The following is a 22,166-nucleotide window of genomic DNA, read 5'->3' on the forward strand; positions in this document are numbered from 1 at the left end:
AATTCTGATGGCAACCAAAAAGTAATTTTAAACTAAACACAACTTTTAAACAGGTAAAAATACAAACCTTTCAAAATCAGTGTTCCCATGACTCAAAACTAATGGAGTTATGGTACGTAACTTTTTCTTCTGAAAAATCTCCCCGTGAAGATGTAACACAGAGATCTCAGATTCCCTTTGAGGGGAGAGAGGAAAGTGCAGCTACTTATGTAACTGCATAAGATCACTGAAGTGTAGTAAACTTTTCACAGAATCCCAGAATGGCTGAGGTTGGAAGTCACCTCTGGAGGTCATCTAGTCTGACACCCCCGCTCAAGCAGGGCCACCTAGAGCCAGCTGTCCAGAACCATGCCCAGATGGCTTTTGAGTACCTCTAAGGATGGAGACTCCACAAACTTTCTGGGTAATCTGTGCAGTGCTCTGTCACCCTCACAGTGAAAAGAAAATATTATTTTATTGTTCTCAGAAGGAATTCCCTGTATTTCTATTTGTGCTCATTGCCCCTTGTCCTGTCACTGGGTACCGCTGAGAAGAGTCTGTCTCTGTCTTCTACTGTATGGGAGATCAGGTATTTACACAAATTGATATCCCCTGCCGAGCCTTCTCTGCTCCAGGCTCAACAGTCCCAGCTCTCTTAGTCTCTCCTCATAGAACAGATGCTCCAGTTCACCACCCTTTGCTGGACTTGTTCCAATATGTCCATGTCTGTCTTGTGTTGGGGAGCCCAGAACTGGACCCAGAACTGCAACGTATTCCACTGGAGCTGAACAGAAGGGAAGAATCACATCCCTCAACCTGCTGGTGATGATTTTCCTAATGCAGACCAGGATGCCATTGACACTCCTTGTCTCCAGGGCACACTGCTGGCCCACGTTCAACTTGCTGCCCACCCGGAGTCACCAAGTACTTCAACCTAAAGCACTTTCCTGCCAGTCAGGACCCAGCCTGTACTGCTGTGTTTATTATTCCTCCCCCAGTGCAGAATTTGGCATTTCCCTTTGATGGAACTTCAAAAGATTCGTCTCATTCCATTTCTCCAGCTCGCCTAGGTTGCTCTGAATGGCAGCACACCCATGTGGTGTCCCAGCCACTCCTCCCAGTTTTGCATCATCTGCCAGCTGCCTGAGTGCACTTTATGAGTGCAATGAGGGAGAGTCCTTTGGATGCGGCTGCTTGTAACACTATCCATTGTCACTGGTTTGCTGAACCCCATCTGTAGCACCACATGTTAGGCCAGACTTCAAGCTTGCTGTCTTTATGCAGCCCCCACACCAGTACAGTTCCATACAGCTCGGAGCCTTGCGACACCGGTCACAAGGAGGGCAAACAGCCACAAGACTCAGGGCAGCAGAAGGCTTTTGGAGGATGCTGCAAGAGGGGTGGCCATCATCCTCCTGCAACTAACGTGCCAGAGCATCAGATCAGAAATAGACAGTTTAAATTAAAGTGCCTTCCTAAGACTATACTTCCAGAGGTTCTCCAGAAAGGAAAGCCCAAATCAGAGAGAAAACAGTTGAAATTAACTGAGCTTAAAACACTTAAATGTTATGGAGGCTGGTGAGTAGATTAGGCGAAAGTAAAGAAGGCAGAAAATATTTGTATGGTCTAGTTTGAGCATAATTATGAGAACTTCAAATTATGAGAACCTCAAATTATAGGAACATATATCCCTCTTTTGTAAAGCCAGGAAGCAGTAGCACTCTGAAGCCATGCCTAGGTATGGGTGTCTCAGATCTGCCGATACTGGCATCTGAAAGGGGAGTGGGGGAATGAGCTTAGATCTTACTGATGTACCATACCAGTCTACAATTCAGCAAAAGATCAGATTCACATTCAGGTTGCCTTTCTCCCGGATGAACAGGTTATGCCTGGATAGACTGGTGGCCATGTGGAGCTGGTTCTGTGACCTTGAGGGTTGAGAGACAGCAGGGTTTCAACTCCAATTTACATCACTGACTCCTAATGGACATTATGCCAGTAGGGGATTAGCAGAGGCTATTATCTTCATCCCGCCCCCACTTTGCTCACACCTGCCTCTGCACATGCAACACATACACATCATAGAGCTGATAGAGGAGGCAGAAGAGGCAGCAAAGGGATGCAGAATTTTCTCCTAAATTTCTCACAAAGATCAATAGCTTCTTGTTATTGCTGGTTACTGCTATTCATGAAATGCAGACTTTATGTAGCATAAACTATGTCATCCAAAATTCAGTATCGCTGGTTTGCTTCCTTAAGAATTGCTTCTGAATTAAATGTCTTGATATTCCATTAAGTATATAATCTGGTTAGTACTGCTCATGTAATGGCAACTTTGTTCTGCTGGAGGAGCAAAAGACCATGTTTCTAAACCACTTAAATATATACAGTAGCTCATGCATGTGACCACTGCTGTCCACCTCCTTCTTGGAGTTTCAGGACTTTATCCAGCCCAGGAAACAGTTTCCAGTCTGGCAGAAAAGACAATCTCCTATAAGCACTCCTAGTCAGAGATTAAAAATGGTATCCTCACATGAAACCACTCCCTATTTTCCTGCATCAGAAGTGCTAAGCGCCACCTACTTAAGCTACTTAAATATTATGTTCAGTACTTTTGCAGGACTGTGCCCCTGTCACAAGGGAAGCACACATTTGGAACTCTTCTACCGATTCTACCGATTCAACAGGAAACACGAATAGAAAAACCTTATCCCAAGAAATCACTGACAATAAATTGTGCAATACACATATATTTTCTTTCTATTACAGATCTACACTTTTGTATATTTTTAACACTCCTTCCAACAGCTAACGGGGTCAGAAACAGCTAGAAAGCAGGAAAATTGAACCTTCACTAGGTTCAATTTTTAAAAGATATAATTCAGAGAAACAGATATCACTCCAAAAGGAATAAGGGGATTTATATTCAGTTCTTACAAACTGGATGTCCACTGCAAATAATTTCTAGTAGTTGCAAATATTCTGTATAACCTGTGTATAAATTCAATGCAATTGCATTTGAAAGACGTGCAGATAAGCAGCCTCAGTGCATTTTTGCTGTTTCTCAGAGTTAGAAACAGTATCAGCAGGAAGAAATTCAATATTGCTTTTCTAAACATGATACCAGCATGGAAGAAATGAATAATGCAAATGGAGATTCTTGAGGAAGCTGTGGATGGCAGCAGAGTTGTCTGTTAAATGGTTTGAGGAAGAAGCAGAGCAACAGGCTTGTCTCACTCCTTGCACCACTAAGAGGAACTTGTCTCTCACATCAGCAAGTACTTTTGCTTCATGTGTGTATAATAACTCTGAACCAAAAATAAAAAACCCTACATGGGAAAGCAGATGCTGGACAGGGTAACCCAGGTGCTCTCTTGCGAAAGAAGAATGTCTGATAAGAAATCTCCTGGGAACATTGGGTAAATTCCTATTTCTGGTGTTCATATTTCATCCTTTATTTCTTGGTCAAAACCTACTAAGTAAATAGCTATGAGGAACCATTCAAGAGCAACACCAACCTAATTGAACTGTACAATAACAACCAATATAATTCCTTGCTCTTTCAAGCCTCTGTCTGCTCTATTTCAGCATCCTCATGGACTATCATTTGGTGCATCCTGTATGATCCTGAAAGTTAACTATCTGTCAAGTCATACTTGACAATGTTTATCCCAATGCCCATCTTGGATCTTTGAGTGGAGAATAACAATGAATGATCTTGATCTGCCATGCCGGGTGTTTCCCTTGTAGCCTAAAGTAACATCTTTGCTCGCCAGACTCCCACCTGCCACTCTGCCTAATCTTACTGTCTTGGCAAGGTTAAGTACTCAGCAGGACCAGTTGCACCTATCTAGATGAGTATGTCATATAATCCATTATAGCCAATCATGATGGTGATTTACAATACCTTTTAAAATTGTAACTGTAGCTTTCTAGAGGTACGGCAAGGAACAATTCCCTTCGATAGGAAAACACGCAATGAGTTTGCCCCAAGCAGACATAAGGACAGAAGGAGATCTGCTAACCTACGCAGTCATCTGAGGTACTCTTTCATTAATACTGTATGCATACACTCTTGAATCACCATTTGCAGGAATGACACCTTATAGCAGTATATGTGACCCTGCACAGCGTAAGAGGTTGGAGAGACACGAATGAGACACTTGGTGGCTATTTATCCATGTAACAAGGCAAAGAAATCTATTTAAATTAAAACAAACCCTGAAAAATTATAGTGGTTGGTTTTCTTTTTCCTCTGTACCTGGTACACATTATCAAAAAAAAAAAAAAGCAGCATGCCTTGAGAAAAGTAAAGAACCCATTTCAGTTTTGTTAAAGTATCATTGCACAGACTTTATATTGCCAGGTCTCTGTACAAATAACGTGACATTGGCTTAGGGAATTAACTCACAGCTTAAAAAAATTTTAGAACCAAACCGTACTTGACTGTCAAACAGGGATGTGAGTTACACTGATGCAAACAAATTATGCCTGTATACCAGATGTTCCTTACTAGCTTGTTCCTGATCCACCACAGACTTATACGTTGTAGGCAGAAAACGCCATTTGTAGCTATTGCACAAAGACACTTGTGTTTTAAGACCATTATTCAGTATTTTAATTTCCCCTGTATACTAGTAGAGTTATTAATTAAAATATATTCCCTGAAATCTTTCTTTCTCTCATCTGTTATGGTTTGCATGCCTACAGACCACACACTAAAATAAGGAGTTTAGGATTTATCAGTAAGCTGGTATTCACTTACTATACAGTACAAAAATTAAAAAGATGAATGTAATTACTACTTTGAGAATCTCCAATTGTATTAAAACTGAAATGAAAATTCATACTGCTGTTTCACTGCTTCCATTGTCACCTTGAACTCTTTGCAAATTATAAAAAATTACAAGGACCATCCAGATATCATCCTTGACATGCTTGTGTACAAAAAGCTTAAGTACAGTGTTGGTGAAAGCATAGAGCCAAGAGAGAAAAAGCATACTCCATTCTTGTTTGTGCTATTATCAATATTGATCTGAAAGGCTGGGCTGATACACTGATCCTTGTTTCCCACTTCCTTTAAATTACTCCCACTGAGAAAAATGGCTTATTTCTCTGAGAATATTGTTGAACAGATTCACACATTTCTTGTTAGCTAGCTGGCTTGCTTTTCCTCAATTTTGATCTTTGTTGGCATTCTTTGATTTATGGAATTACTAAAATTTGGCAAGAGATTCTGCAAAGATCAAATCTGAAATATTTTTATAGCCCCTTTTCCCTTAATGACTTTTCAATGTACTAACCCTGTTCTTTGGGCTGATTCAGAAACCTTATCAGCAACAGTGCTTTTTGCACAGATGTGATGAAAACGTTTTAGCTCAAATTGTGTTATCACTTAACTGCTGCAATCAGTACTGTACTTGCAGCCATTACCAACTACAGGTAAAAAATACACCACTGTAAGTCAGACCATGCCATTTTCCCATGCCCCACCCAAATTTAAATGTTTTATCAACAAAGCTTTGTATTGCAAGAAAGTGATTTATTTAGAAATCTAAGTCTCACTGAACAAAGAAAAGTATGACTTAGTTCACTTTCCCATCCTTCATCTGGTTATGGAAAGGTACTGTAAAGTAGAAGAAAATATGTTCCCATTGACTTTTATTACAAAAGAAACATATAATTCTAAACGCATAATGATTTGTTGAATTATTCAATTTTTCTTACCAGTGCTATCTCCTTAGAGTGGTGGTCAAGAGCAAAATTAACATTTTTAAGCTTCAAATAATTGTCAACATACTCAATGCTGCTCTGCCACAAAGGCCAAGACGACAAATGCTCAGTGTTTCTGTAAGTTGATTACATGTACACATACTCCCTGCACTGATGAAGTGACATTTTGACATAACCTCCATGTTGCATTTTCTTAGCTATTCAGAAAGTACCCTAATATTTCCACACCGCTGAGAACTCAGTTTGGACTAAATTCAGGCACATACTCTAGCACTCACACTGTACGTATTCTCAGCTGCACATAAATTGCCTGAAAAAATATAAGGAGAAATAATTACGACAATTACAATTATAACAACAACAACAACAACAAAAATAACCTTCAAAGACCCTTTCTCCCACCATACCAACAGCCCTACAAAAGACGGCATTAACCCCACCTGGTATCTGGGAAGCAAAGTGAGACACAGGGCTGAGGAGCCGGCGCTGCTACAGCCCGACTCGAGAATTCCCACCTGCAAACCCTCGGTGTGGGGAGCACCCTCTGCTTACTGCTGTCCACTCCCACAGAACCCGAAGTTAAAACCTAACTTCATAGACACCTGCAGGCATTGTTCATTAACTTTGTCCGGGAAACGACCATTTGAAGGAAAGTGAAAGACAACTCTCATCCCAGTTTTAACCTTGCAGCCCTGTTTCCCACGTTGTCCAAATGTCCTAAACACTGTGTGCACACCAAATGCAGTGAGACTGAGGTTTCCAGACTCCTGTACATATTTCTTTTGCACTTTCCTAACTGCATTATTTCTACCCTGTCACTGGGTACTTCTCCTCACACTATGGGTGGTGTGAGGAGATCCAGGGACATTTTTGCCTATCTGCTCAGCCTCTGCACAAGGGTGGGGTGGTACAGGCTCACCCAGAGCATCACCCACCCAGCATGCAGCACTCCAAGTTCACCGTGCCTGGAAGCACCGTAAGAGATGAAAAATATTCCAGTTTAAGCTCTCTGGGACAAAACTGAGAATAGCACCTTGTTCTCACAGTGATGAGCCCTGTTCTGCTTATCAGATTTCACAGCATTATGCAGAAAACAGCAGAAAACAAAGTGTTTCTGGCTGCCTGTTTCCTAGGGTAGGATCAGGTCCAAAAGAGTTTCCTCAATAAAACAGTAAGCTCTTGCACAAATGTTGTGCTACCACCTTTTAACAACATGCACTAGAGCACAAAAGGTAATGGAGCAACAAGCAGATGCAAAGCTAAAACTACACCTCCACCTCTTGATTTTCTGGACTACAATTCTTTTCTTTTGAAGTCAATTCTTTCATCAGAATTTCTGACAGATAGTCAGGAAATAATAGTTTTTAATGTACTGTAATAACTGAAGTAGCTTTCTTATATTTTACAATAACTAGCTTTATTTTCTAAATACTTTTTTTTTCCCTTTAGTGACACATTGTGGGGGTTTTGTTTCTTGTTTTTCAAGTTATTTTCTGAATTCTTTTGAAGTGACATAAAGATAGAGAAGTAATTAAATACTCCTTCATAAATGATAAGCATTTCAGCATATAAAATGTTGATTTTTTTTTTCTTCTCAGAGGGGAAACAAGACTTCAACCAGTTAGTAACTTGCAAAAGTTTTGATCGGAGAAGAGTCCATGTGCTACTGTAAAGTACAATCTGATTTGAACAGCATATTATTGAGATTACGACAAATTTCAGGGGACTAACAAAAATACCAACTGCAACAATCAAGACTCCTCATGAACACCTGCTTAGGGACTTAATTTTGTTTTAATGGGCTATTACCAAGGCTTCTCTAACAAACTCCCTTGCCCCCCCAATCAATTCTGGATCAATACAGACACACATGCCCTGTGAAAAGCCTTCTGTTCTTAGGACAGGATTAAAAGATTCGTTAGTTTTACGATAGCTTGGTTAAAAGATGGAAATTAAAAAAAAAAAAAAATGCACATGTTCCACGCAGTTCAGATCTCTTCTGCTTAACAAACTCAGCATTTGCAAAGGTTTGACAGAAGGGAGGCAACTTTTTATTGATTATCACAGTAATAAGGATCTAAAAAATCCCAAAGCACATTGCTCTGCCTCTGTGAATGATCAATTAAAAGCCTGCTTGAGATTCAGCTTCCTCCAAAATTCACCACCATTTCTTAGTGGAATGGAGGTGGTAGAAAACAAAGGCAGACACACAGTTTTTAAAAACAACTCTGTACTCTTTCAACCAAACAAGTATGAAAACTTCAAACAGAGCAGATGTCAGATGTCTGAGTACCGAAAAAACTTAAAGCTCAGACCTAGGTCTATCAATTATTATTTATAACCTTTAAACTTACAAAAAATGTATTCCTTCACTTTGCAATAACAAATCTTTATTTTTTTCTAAGTTAATCCTGAGATAAACTTTTTCTTTAACTGAAAATAAGACACGGGAAAAGTCTACAAAGAGCTGTGAATTCATTATACAAAACCCAACAGCAGATAGACTTAAAAAACACCTAAAATGTTGCAAAACGCAAAAACATGCATTATCCACAACTACATTTAGTCTACAATTTGATGATGTTGTTACAGCTTCCCAGAAAACAATTTTAAAAACCATTTCCTTTATTATGAAATACGATGCTGTTTGAAGTATGAAATTAAGACATTTTTCTACCGAACATACAGATTTATTGCACCAAGTACTAATGAATATTGTCTGCCCAAAGGAAAATATTTCAGTTTTCCATGTAGTTAATAAAATTACACAGTCTACTTTTCACTACAAAGCTACCTTAAAAGTAGTAAATGGTGTTTTTCCTATCCACCTAATTACATCAGATTCATCTGGTTTTTGGATAACTGCATACAGAAAATTCGGTCTTGACAGAAAAAAACCATTATTGTGGTACAATAGACTGTTTATTTTTATTCTTTAATAATGTGATTTTAAAGAAACACGGAGGACATATACTCTGTATGCGTCAGTTTGGTTGAGTTCAGAAAAAAAACAACACTGAAAACATTTCTAAGTGTTTTTTGGTATTTTGGGGCTCTTTTTAAATCTCCTTTACTTACTTGAAGGCAAAAGAGTAAATTCTAAAACAAGGCAATGATTTAACCCTGAGAGGGAGCAGACATTGCACTCTAATTGCCCTTCACAAACATATTGATTATATCAACTTTCTGGATGCAGAGTAGTCTTTCTTACACAGGTATATTCTTGAATTCTCAGTCTTTTTTCTTTGCATAATCAGAAACTACATGGTTTTCACTCAGAAAACAGTAACTCATTTTCCCATACATATTTACAGTTCTATTTTCAATATCTTTTGCCTGAGTTGTTGAGTAAACAGAGTTCACATTTACTGAAAATGAGGACTTATACCGTTTGTATGTAACCAGAAATACAGCTTTAAGACACAGAATATATAATGACGACATTTCAGAAGAGAAACTTTCTTATCTAGCTCACTGGTGAATAGCAAACAAACTTAATAGCCCCAGAAAGAAGAAAATAAGCAATGTATTTGCAAATGTCTCTTATAGATTAAGAAAAAGTGCTTGGAAATCCTCATCGCTCACCGAAAACCTTACAATCACCTAGCAACCTACATTACTGCTGCTTTCAATTTTGAACAGGCAGCCTTCACATTCAAAGATGCATCTGAGCCAACTGATGCAACTGTAAGTTTAAAGCAAAACAAAAACAAAAACAGAGATTATTTTTTTTTTGTTATTTAAATAAAATGCCCCTACCTTTCTTCTGAGAGTACGATGGCGACTGCACTTGAGAAAAAGTAGGTTTTTCTTCTGTGAAATATTCAGGTTGGTTGTACTGATTCAGGGCCATGTCCATGTCAGAGTACTCGCTTTTAAACACGTTTCCAGGGTAACTACAGGTATAAGGCTGATTCACCGCCCAGGCCTGTTCCATATATATGTTGTTACTGTGCAGGACCTGAGCATCACAACTGCTGTAACCCTGATTATCTTCAATATATGTGCAATAATCAGTGGACTGCATGTAGCAATTGCTACCAGCAGCTGGGTGCACTTCATATATTTCTTGCATACAGTAGTTCATTTTGTTAGCCTATCTCAGCTTCTACTTTACGTACACACACACATGCATACACACACAGGCATGCATACACATGGGTCGGGAGAGGAGCGATGAATATACACCAACAAAGTCGACTGCAAAACAGCCCGTTTTACTTCGGAGCGGCACCTGATGTGCTAAAATCCTATTTATATTGGGACGGCTTGTGAACTCCCCTGCCAGTCAAACATATTGGGAAGCAGATTTATGACAGTCAAAGGTCTTAATCTGTGACTGTAAGTTAATTCCAAGGGAAGATGGCAGGCAGGTAGCAATGACCACCAGACAAAGAAGCGACATCCCGACAACCCTCCTGCTCCTCCGTTTGTCTGGAATAATCATTTTATAAACCATTTCCAGTCTTTTCCAATATGATTAGAAAATGATTACTAAGGCGAGGACACAGTTATGTCACTGTAGTTGTCAACTTAAGTGTGAAGAATTATAAAGACTGCTTAAGAACTCCCAGAGGGGATACGCTGAAAATCCTAAAATCAATAATCCTGTTTTTCAGCATTAAACCATAGAAAATCCAATAGTGCTGTGCTGATGACCCGAAGAGTAGTCTAGTTTTACAAAATTTAGCAACTTAATCTGTCATCAGCTTTATTGATTTTGTTTTACAGAATTACATGCATGAATCTCCCCAGCCTTCCACACATATACAATCCACCCCACTGCCTGGTAATGCATTTATGAGAAAGCAGCTTTGCTGAACTTCAGTCATTTCAAGAAGTAATTTCTATTGAGTTCAACAGGTGGGAAACTTCAAAATAATATAATCAGTAAAAATAACACTGCTTATATATTATCAATAAGCTAATTGCTTTGCTATTTTGCTTTGTTATCTTCTCTGTTTCAGTAACAGAGTACTTTTAGAAGAGTATCTTTTTTGACAACAGACCCAGCAGAGGAAGGAGGGTTTTTGCTCAGTTTGGTTCACCTATGAACGTGTCAATGCCACTACAACAGAAACTGTATGATCTTTTAATTGCTTAATGCACCCCAAACCTCAATATGGTCAATATACCTTCTTTAATAAGCCATTCCTTTTTGATCTAAAATAAATTATTTTATTTTTAACTTATATTAACTGCTTTTTTTTTCCAGGCAAAATGTGCTTTTCCTTTACAGCACAGCTAAAATACGGTAAAACTTCTGAAATCAGTAGCAAGACAGTATCCATTTCTAATATCTATTCTTATTACTGGGAAGCAGAATTATTACTGATTTCATAATGAGATCTTAAGTTTTCTTATTTCGCTCATTTTAAACTAAAGGACTGCCAAAATCACCACGTAACTTGGCCCTTTTTCTTCTACGATCTTAAGTATACATCAAACAACTCTGACGAACATACACATAAATGGTCCTAAAAAGTTCAGAGCAATAGGTAAGAACTGGGCATGACATGTACATACTTCTCCCTATCTGATATTGTTAATATTTGAGACTAATGCAAAGACCCAACAGAGAAACATTTTCCCTTCCAACATACAACTGTAATTAACCTATCTGAATAAGAAGGTTGCCAATCAGTGCCTAATTATTACCAAATTCAGGACAAGCGCTTTCGAAGATCAGAGAAGTTTAAATTGATGATTGGATTTTTTTCCCCCTTTTAACTATAAAAGACGCATCTTTAACACACATTTCTTACTAACTTGCTCAGAAAATAATAATATATTTGGTAAGTCAAAATGAACTCTACCAAGATTAATCCTATTGAAGTCGATAAAGTTGCTTCCAAATGAACTTATTCTGCTAAGACTCTAACAATTTAAACTAACATTTTACTTCATTAAGAGCACTAATAGTTACTGAAATTCCAGAAGTAAAACCCAAATGAACCCTCATTCACTTACCATTATCTAACTCAACAAATACCACTGTGAAATACAATGTGAAAAAGCAATGAAAAAGTTAATTTTTCATTTTAGCTCAGGCCCATCATCTGGATTTTACAAGCAGTGACTTTGTGATAAAAAGCATGTCTCAGGCGGGATCTGATTTTCACGAATGGATGTTCAACACTTCATAAAAAATGCCTGTGTTTTGTAAGAAATTTTGCAATAGTCATTTGCACAGAAACCCCCAAACCATGTGCATTTAGGCGACCGGCTGGTAATAGTGTAGCGCACACAAATGTAATGCACACAGCTTGCTGACCTTACTTCTCCACACTCCTCAGAGAGAAAACATTCTGCAAGGTGCAAGTACATGGGTTGTTCCTTTACCACAAAACTATCTCCTGTGCAGTTAACAGGAATTTATGTTAGAGCTTGCAGAGAGGTGAGGCTGTGTTTCACAGGTTAGCAGAGCAGAATACCTGAATACTTCTATACCACCCAGAAATGCCCTGGGGAACTAGGCTTTAAATTTTTATTGGGAATTTTTCCCCATGTAGATTTGCTTTGCCAGCAAAGTCAAAATTCCCACAATTTTTCTCTTCTCTTGGTTTTTTACCCCTGATTCGATTTAGGTTTGTTACTGAAAAACTAAACGGAACTGAGACCGTGTGTTGGCAGAGCTGTTCCAGCCAGGATGGCACCTGAGGAAATAGTATATCAACATGGCACAGCCTGTGACTTACTCTCTGTTCCAAAATAAATCCCCCAAACATTTCTTATTTTCTATTGCTATGTCAATAATGCTTAGAAATGTGTCATATGTTCTATTTTTGTCAAGAGTTACTGTAATACTGCAAGGAAATTAAATTACATGAAACTGTGAAGGACTAGGAGAAAAAGAAAAATGGATGGAAGCCTTTTCCAACAACAAAAAAAAGAATGATAAGCACTGCCAGGGAATGTGGGTTCCTTACCTGTAAAGTGCTAACATTATAGAGGTTTATAGCACTGCAGATTGTTGTTCTCTTAAAAACAAATCAGTTCATTGATCATCCTTGCAAGAACTTTGCAAAGTCTTACCATCCTTATTAAAACTGAAATAATCCTAAAATATTTTAATTTCTTAGGGTCCAATCCTGCAGGTCCCTGTCATGTATTCCTTCAAATTAAATTGTCTGATAAAAGAGAGTCAGATAGGGTCTTTATCAGAAGTCTGAAAGTGGAGTAGAATAATATTAACAGTTTTTCTTTGTCTTGTATTACAATTTGAATATTTGAGTCTTCATGTCATGTTGAGCTTTCATTGCCTTCGGCAATGTAGTATTGCACTTGGAATTTTATTAGTTCACAAGTGTCTGATTATGTGAACACATGGAAATTAATCACCATCAGAATAAAACCTTCAATTCAAGCAAACAGGCCAGTGATAAAACAGAAACTTTGATACTGTGACAGCAAAGGATCCAGAGCTCAAACTCCTCACAGTCTGAGATGTCAGTTCATTGTACAAAAAAAGGCAGAAATTACTTGTTGAACATGGGCCTTGAATGCCCCAAAGGTTTTTATATACTCACCCTGGTGTAAATCAGAAGGAAGTGTAGCGCAGTCAGTGATGTTATACTGGATGGGCAGAAATCAGGCCGAGAATGCCTGAAAAGAGGTGTCTGCAGAAAGAGACCACTTTACACTAGACCATTCAGCTCTTCATCAACTCCTGTTTTACAGTTATGGCTAAGACTTTTAATTACAAACAATTAAATGCCCCACTAAGCTGCAGTTCTCTTCTTAACTTGGTTACAAAACCCACCAAAATGAACCCACAGATATGTTAAGGAAAGACAGCAATCCTGTGGACGATCCTCTGGACGCTACAGCCCAACCAAATGCCTGACACAGAAAAGAAGAACTGTTCAGTGAAATCCACTCCGCTGTGTACCTGAGCTACCTGCGTGATGCGCAGGTGGCATATTATCCACAGGAGTCCTATTCTCCTGACCTTTTCCAAACTGCGCATCCCTGGGCCAAAGTCCTGAGTATCTCAGCGCTGCACTTAGGGTCCCTACATGCTACTTCTAAAAGATTTGGCAATGTCAGTACATGGGAAGCATTGCAGAGCATTCAAATTAGTCAGGTCAGAGTGCCACTTCTAAAGGACCAAAAGGAAGGCTCTTAAGTTGGTTGTGTTCACACTTCACGCATGAATAGAGATGAATAAAAATCCAGTATCTGGTAAAAAAATTTTGCACATTGGAACACGTAGTTGCAAGGATTAAACATACCTTTCTGAACTCTTCGCAGTTTTGTACACTTGTATTATCAGCTTCTGGTTTTGTAATACAAATTTTTACACATTACAAAATAACTGTTATATTTCCTATTTATAGGTTTTCTTGTTGCCTGCATTCTCTCAGCCACCTCTGATGATGGTTTTGGGAAAAAAAAATTAGATCACTGCTTTTCCCAGAGAACACAAATCTGTGCTTTCATAACATGGGCCACATCCCAGACAGGTCTTTTCACATTGTAAGGAAACGAAAACTGTAACAGCTTTTGAGCAGAAATACTAATGTAGCCTTTGCAACACACATAATTTGTCAAATACAGCTATCTCCATGCCCACACAATGAGTTACCATCTCTCTTTAACATACGTATTTGCATCACCTTATTCATTCACTTTACATACTATGATCAAAGGCTCAAAATGGTCCCTCAAAAATGTGACTATGCAAACTTATTGTTAGACATTAAACTAAGAAAACTTCAAACATCAGAATCAAAAGTAATAACAAGCATTTACAAAACCAGAAAATTAAGTCTTTATAGTGTTTATTTTTGTTTGAAAACTCTATTTGTGACTAAATCATAAAGCAGGTAGAATTATGGAATTCCAGCGCTGAAAAGTTACAACAGCAATTGACAGTTCCTGGAGTATGTCTCAGTGGAATTGAAGATATTATAAATCGCCATTTTGTCTATGCTACATTTATTATAGCAAGTGATACAATTGAAGGAAAAAGAGCTAAATCTTTCCAGCATTAAATAATTTCTTTGGGTTTGCAACAGATGCAGCAAGCTTCAAACTAGCTGCCTCTGGTATAAACCAAGGAAAACCTTACTTAGACAGCAGCACACCTCTCTTCTCCACATGTACTAAGTTACTTATTTCTCTAAAACTGCTCCTCTCACAAAACTCACTGTACCTCGGTTATGACATGCCAATAATTTGTATGTGACTCATAATGTGCCAGTGTGATGTGCCTTTTAATGAAACACTTCAATAGTCTGTTTGGATAACAAAGAATGTCATAGTTTATATTTAAATGTTCAGATTCACTACAATTCCAGTTATCCCTCAAAATATTTTTGACATCTTGAATAAATTTGGTTAAAAGAGAAAGGAGATTGCTCTTTCCTTATCAGGACGCAGTATTCACAACATGTAGGTAGTACGTGGTCTTTCGGAAATTGTTTGCTCCTTGAGAGGTCTGCCAACAAACGGGCTAACAAAATTCTTGAATAGTGTTTGACAACTTTTGAGATGGTCTCTGAGCAAATATTACTAAGAGTAATTATAGACCTGTGACCCAGACAACCCAATTTGTTAAGCCTCCCCATATATCATAATTGGAAGACCCTGTTAGCGGACATCAGTTAATTACACAGCTTATCTCTTGAGAAAGTAACCACCAATACTTATAACATGTACCTTTTCTGAGTCACTCCCTACCCCAACTCCTTGTGAAAACTTCAAGGTGAAAAGTTTTATTTGTTCAAAAATAAAACTAAGCAGAAAGCAGGCTAATTTAGCTTGACACAACATAATTAACAGACTCCTGGATGGGACTGTCTGGGTTTGGCAGCCTCCTGACAGCCCTTAGTAAGACGTTAAAGCGATCAACACCTGACATCTGTTAGCAAAGAGGCATTCTGAGGTAAAGCGCAACTAAATCTAAAGAAATCAGGTACTTAGACCAGTTTAACTTTTTCATGAGGTGATATCCTGCCTGACACTGTAATCTTTCTTCCTGGAGTGACGCAAGACTTAAGTAAAAGAAAACAACTTGTAATCCCCCCCTCCCAATACGCAGTAATTATTTTTTAGGCAAAGAACAATGAAGAACTATTTATCCAAGTTTAAAAAGGAATAAAAATAACTTAAGCACTAAATTTGTGCTAATACCTAAGCAACTGTGATTCTGAAAAGGAATTCCTTCAATGCTGCACTGATGTGAACAAAACAACCTACCTGAAAGAAAATGGTTTATTCTCCTGACTAGTGAGGTAAAGAATATTCCTAACAACAAGTTCCATTTAAGTTCTGTACATGCACTTACTGAGGCTTTGGGGATGGCTAATAATAAGAAAGAAGGTAAACAACACAGTCACAGGTGAGAGATGAATATACTGAAAGTAGTAAAAGAATGCTTTCTTTTGCCTTTGCATTTTTCATTTATCAAAGATATGCTCCACTAAAAAAGGCCAGGTTCAGAAAAGATTTTTGATCAGCTTATCAAGACCATAAAGAGAAAGATGAATACTTTTTAAAAGCTCTAAGAGAACAGGTATTATTTTGTATTAGGTATCACACATAAACCCCCAGAAAGTACTCATCACATTGTCATCAGGGCTCTTCACTAAGCTACTAATTTAAATAGAAAAGAAAACTAAAAATCACAATTATCCCGATGAAAAAAAAAAGTTGGTAACAAGAAAACACCCCCCCATAGTAATGTTTTTACCAATGGCCAAATCCCTGATAATAAACAATGACATAACAACCTGGTTTTGCTTGAGGTTTTTGGATTTTTTTAATACAGCATTTGCTGTGCTCTGCATGATAATGCCAGTTACCTTTACACTTTTTTTCTTCTTTTTGGCATTCCTGGGCACTTGACATGACTTGAAAGTTTGCTTTTGTATGGCCTGGTTGTAAAATTGTGCTAGTCCAGTTTGAAGCATGTAGACATCGCGAAAGCTGCTGTCCATTCCTCTGGATATCATAATTTTTGAAGTGTCTTTTCCTACAGAAATGGTTTTCTGCTATGCCCACTAAATTCCATTTTTGATTTCTGTCAGGAAGGTGAATCAGTCTGTCCCACAACAGGAGGCCACGTCCTGGATGTTTGGCAAATACTGCAGGGCTACAAAGTGTTGGCTTTGCCAAAATCTTGCTCAGGTGTGGAGTTTTGGAAAGCAAGTTGTTCCCCAGCTCTCCTGATGCTGTGGTATTCCCGTGCATCTCCACTGGACTGCACTGATACGATGCAGAACCTTTCAGCCATGCCCATTCAGCCACCATTGTTCCCCTCCGGTACAAGTAAATATAAAATTTTCCCGTCTGAGAAGCCTGAACAAGTAGGCAGATCTATGTGGACAGGCTAACACTAGATGCAACTTTCACAACATCACAACTACAACATGGGCCCCTGGGCAAGTTACCACCGATTTATTGCCTTGCTCATATGATCATTTGAGGTCTTGTAGGTCGAGGCTGGTCGTGAACAATTTTCAGATACTTAAAACACAAAACATCAAGGATTCAGCCTTGTTTGACTTTGCTCTTATCGTAGGCTGACCTGAGGGACACTCTGTTACCTAAGTGTGACATTCTTATGTGGGCATGCTTAGCAGTTCCGCTTTTGCTACCTACTGCCTTTCTCTACTTGTCGTTACAGCAGAGTATCAGAGATGCTAATTTTATCACAGGAGCATGGACACTTGGGTCTTGTGTAGATAATGAACAATACTAAAGCTGCATGATTTGATCTAAGTGGTCGTAATTTATTTATTCCTTGGTATAGAAGAAATGGAGATACCACTAGTTGATAAATTCGTAAAACTAAATATAGCCCACTTTCTCTTTCTTGGCAGCAAAACTAAATGCTGTAGAAATGATACATCACAGATCATATTCCATATTTAAAGAATTTATATTATATGTAACAAAATTCAAATACAAAATAGCTGTCTAACTTGCATATAGAAAAAAGCGAATTCCAGACATTTGATGACTGATACCCATGGTGGTTTTAATCATAGTTAGATTCTGCTGTTTTAATCAACCTAAGAGTTAATTTTACATACATTTCACTCAGTAAAGTAACATATTAGTAAATAAGTGCATACTAAGTCAGTAATTTCTAGATAAAAATGACTCAAGATAACTTTGGATTTCAGTCTCCAGATCTATCATAATATTGCTGTTTCTGAAAGTTTTGTCTTAAGACTTCCATTAAGTGGAACATTTCCAATCAAGGACACATACAGGAAACTTAATTATAGTTAGTATTAAATACTGTTATCCTATGTTAATCCCTGATAGCATTTATAGCTTTTCTCAAGATGTTATTTAATTTTAAATGTAAATGCATACCTTTTTTTCTGCTGGGAATACAAGCTCACCTGATATTTGCAGTTACAAGTCCATTCCTTCTACTCACTGTATTCAGCTGGACATCAGTAACGTGAATTTGTGTGAGAAACTACCTAGCATCATGGAATCAATGCACAGTGCAGGTAAGTTACCTACAGAATTTGCCCTTACTTACTTACTTCTGGCTTTATAGATCTACTCTAGTTCAGACTTGATTTTCTTGGTAAAATTAAAAACTAAGTCTAAATGCAGGTAATACGGCAAGAGAATATCACTTGTAGGAGGATAATCAGGTTTAAAATAGAATAGTGAAAGTAATCCAGAGAATACTAGGCAATTAAAAAAAAAAAGAACAGAATATGATTTTTTTTTTAATAAATCAAACACTTTTATATTCTCTTGACTTCATAAATTTAAGCCCAGAGGAAGAGACTGGATTGTTCTGACAAGACCCACTGGGAGTTGTACAGAACTTCTCTGTAAGATCTGAACTGAACTTACCCACTTCACCCTTCATGCACGAAGAGGAACTGTGCACTATAATCCACCCTTCCTCTATACTTTGTATAACCTCAGACAATGTACCTGGTTCAGTACAAGGCTACTCTCCCTTGTCTTCCTTCACACACCAGTTATCTCCCTTCATGGATAATATTGCATCTTTACATAAATGCAAAAGTCAAGCATGTGCAATATATGTGTTAAAAATACAGACATTTCTATAATTCACTCATAAATAGATCCTTGCTTTGTTGGTTACTTGAGCAGACCACTGACACCACACAATTCTTGACCTCATTTAAAAAAGTCAGTTATATCCTCAGGTTACTCAGGTCTTGCTATTAGTCCTTGAGATCAGTAATTCGTAATCCAGGCTGTTCAATTTCATTAGGTAAAAATTTCTATACTTTTTTACCTAAATTTATCTTTGATATTAAAGGTCATCTTTGCTGTCTTTTAGCCTAAAAGGACTTGTTTTACCTTTCATTTTAATAAAAACCCATACATTCGCTACAATGGTAAAACTTGTTTCACAAGGATTCAGACAGGGTGTTGCACAGGGCTCACAGATTTTTAACATTAACAAAGATCTCTAAACCCCTTCATAACTTAAAAAGAAATAATTAAAACATATTTTCCAATTTCTGTGTTTGCAAAGCATCTCTGGGATTTTAAAATATGATTCTAGACACATTTAAACTATGAGAAGAAACTGATTCTATTACCGCTTCCATCATTTGGAATTTGTCCAGGTAGAGTTCACAAAGACTAACCCGACATCCTCTCTTTTCCTTTCAGTTCCCTCTGAAATTTGTCTCACTATTCTGACTCTCATGTTAGCTACAGTTTATTTAATTTAACAAGTTTGCACTTTATTTCACAAATTCTCTTCAGCCACCAGGGACATTTCACATTCAAATTTTTCTAGACAAGGATTAAGTTGTAAGGAACTACCACTGAGGGGTCTCATAATTTGTCTCCTTTTCTTGTACTTTCTACACTGTGGCACAGCAGATATGTCTTAAATTACCACTCACCTTTTTATGTTAAATTTATTCTACTCCATTTTTTCTAACACATCTTGCCTGGATTTCTCAAAAGCTTTTTTTCTTTTTTTCTCCCCCCAACAAAGAACACAGTTGAAATCTCCTACATCTACTCTTGGTCTTGTCAAACCAAAATCTTTGATAAAGGATGATAACATAATTTTGTCTGAGCTCCCTACTTGTAAGAGAAGCATCTCTCTCTCCCTCTAGCTACTGCTAAAATGGCTATAATTAAGGCAGGAAGCAGTACAGCCTACTGGGATGAACCACGACTGAAAACACAGGCCCTATTTCAGAGTAAAGAGGGGCTAATAAGCAGGGCCTAGAGCTCTCCTTGTCAACATAAGTAAAGGAATCATCAAGAATTTCATAAAGCACATCGGAGCAATAACTGGCATTTGAGCAGTCAACAACTCAAAAGACTTCCTCAGAGGGTCTTTAAAGGTTTGTTTTATAGAAGCAGAAAAAGTTTTAGCAAATGAACTGCCCACTGAGCTAAACTATAAGCATAGGCAAGGAGAATCCCTCCGAATTTTTTTATTATGGGCCCAGACAAAGACTCCTAATGGGTGATTGTAAAGGTAGGCCTGTTCTCAGATATGGAAAGTTATCTGAATGTCAGTATATAAAGAACTATAAAAACAATGGGACAATTTATTTGTTTTCATCTCAGTTCTATGGGTTTTTTCCTACTTCTCTACTAGTATCCACCAACAGTAGTCAAGGAAGGGATACAAAAAACCTCTCCTTTTTTTTAGTACAACTGAAGAGAGTCATAAGTTGTTTCTTCGAGAAAGACTGGAGATGGTAGCCAGCCAACCAGGCAGGAGGACAGTGTTTCCTGCTGCAACGAGCTGTATACGAATCCTGACAGAATCTGAGAGTGACAGCATAGGACCACAAAACACACTGAAAGAGTGCCTCTTCTCTGTACTCACAACAACCTTAGAGGCACTGCATTAAACTCCCCCTGCTGTGCCCTGAGAATTACTCTATTTTTTCCTAGCTTGAGATCTTCCCTGTTACACTCAAGGCTGGCATTTGCATTGCTGTTATTACTATTAGCGCTTTATACCACAGTAGCTCCGGTTGACGGCTAGATCCATTGGTGATGAAAGCTGCTATGACCACACAGGCAATCAGTCCTTCCTCCTCAGAGGCTGATTACATTGCTCACACTCTTTTGGGGAGTGTAAACATTTATTTTTCACCCTCAGCAACAGGGCGACAGGCTGTCGCTTAGTTGCAAGGCAAAAGGTAAATCAGCAGTTCTAGGATGTCAGAGGATTGCTGTTTTTACAGTTACAAAGACACTTCCTCTCATGACAAAAAGTTATTTTACATTCTGAAACCTCTCAGAGGAGAATCTCAGAAAATTTTCTCTACGCAGTATTTCACCTTGCAGCTAATCAAAATAGTAGCAGCAGGAGAACATCTTAGCAATCTCTGAATTGTCATTAACTTACTTGGTTGCAAAAATTTTATATGTCTTGCCTTTTCTCATACTTCAGGTTTATTGAAAACAGAGCAGCAAGGGCAAGAGCACTTCATTGGTTTGGGGTTTTTATTGACATTGAAGTATGCAAGCATCTAAGGACACTGAAGTGGGTTGGCTTCAGAGAGATCAACTAAGGCAAATGCATCAGGATTAGGACTGAGAGGTGCACAGTAGGTTGATGAAGTAGCCTAGCTTTGTATGACCCAGTCTGAAAACACTAGATGATTTTTACTTGATGACTTGAGATAAAAAAAAAAGCAACCAAGCTACAATTAAAGGACACTTCCCTGACAAAATTAACACCCAATTCATATTTTGTTCAAGCATTTTAAACCACACAAAGTAACTATAAGTAAAAGCATGTAAAGTTTTCATGCATGTTTGTGCCAGGAAAGATAAAACTATCTGTGTCACACAAGGCTTAGGTTTCATTTCTTCTCATTAATCTTGCTGTCAGTTCACAGTATTTTATTTTCCCTCCTTTATTTTGCTTCTCCTCTCCTCTTCCTCTTTCTTTTCTTGTCCTACCCTCTTCTCCCAAATAATAGCATGGCATTTTCTTCTTATGTTGCCTTATAAAACAGGGAAACACTTCACAATTGAGTTTCTCAACTTTTAAACTAGGTTCATATGATCATTGAATAAGCAGAAGGATGGAGCACAGCTAACATAGACCAGCCAAACTCTTTTTCATAAACATATAAATCCTGCCTATGTGCTAAATAAAACCTTTGAGAACATGTGATTTCTTACCTAAATTTTAAAATATAAAAATGACATTACCTATAAGAAAAAATTTGTAGAGTGAGAGAAAGGGACTCTACCAGATAGAAGTAGTGATGTCTACTGAAACCATTATGTGGTTTTCAGTATTTCAGAAACATGTGTACACAGAGCCAGGATTATTTAATCCAGGACTGTTGTACTGTTACTTGCTTTAACAGTGGTAATGTTATAACATATTTAAGTATTACATTTTAAAATATGAATTTCAAGACAAAATAAATTTCAATATTTTCAATCTTTTGGACAAAGATTACATCACCATGAAAGAAGAGTGTGCAGATAATTACAATAAA

General features: G+C 37.9%; 1 protein-coding gene across 4 annotated transcripts in view; it reads right to left on the bottom strand.

Moving 5' to 3' along the window:
* THRB (thyroid hormone receptor beta) overlaps nucleotides 1–22,166 on the bottom strand; it is a 161,739-nt gene that overhangs the window by 23,199 nt on the left and 116,374 nt on the right. For 2 of the 4 annotated variants that reach the window (XM_027675400.1, XM_027675399.1), the window contains exon 1: nucleotides 9,472–9,818. The exons of the other annotated variants lie outside the window; for them this stretch is intronic. In XM_027675400.1, coding sequence (XP_027531201.1) covers nucleotides 9,472–9,799 — 328 coding nt within the window. In that variant the 5' untranslated portion in view covers nucleotides 9,800–9,818. Of the gene's footprint in view, nucleotides 1–9,471; nucleotides 9,819–22,166 lie in introns of those variants that run through there. 4 annotated transcript variants of the gene reach the window in all.

The sequence above is a fragment of the Neopelma chrysocephalum genome, unplaced genomic scaffold, assembly GCF_003984885.1.
Source record: "Neopelma chrysocephalum unplaced genomic scaffold, ASM398488v2 Primary Assembly neopelma1_26, whole genome shotgun sequence".
Taxonomy (NCBI): Eukaryota; Metazoa; Chordata; class Aves; order Passeriformes; family Pipridae; genus Neopelma; species Neopelma chrysocephalum.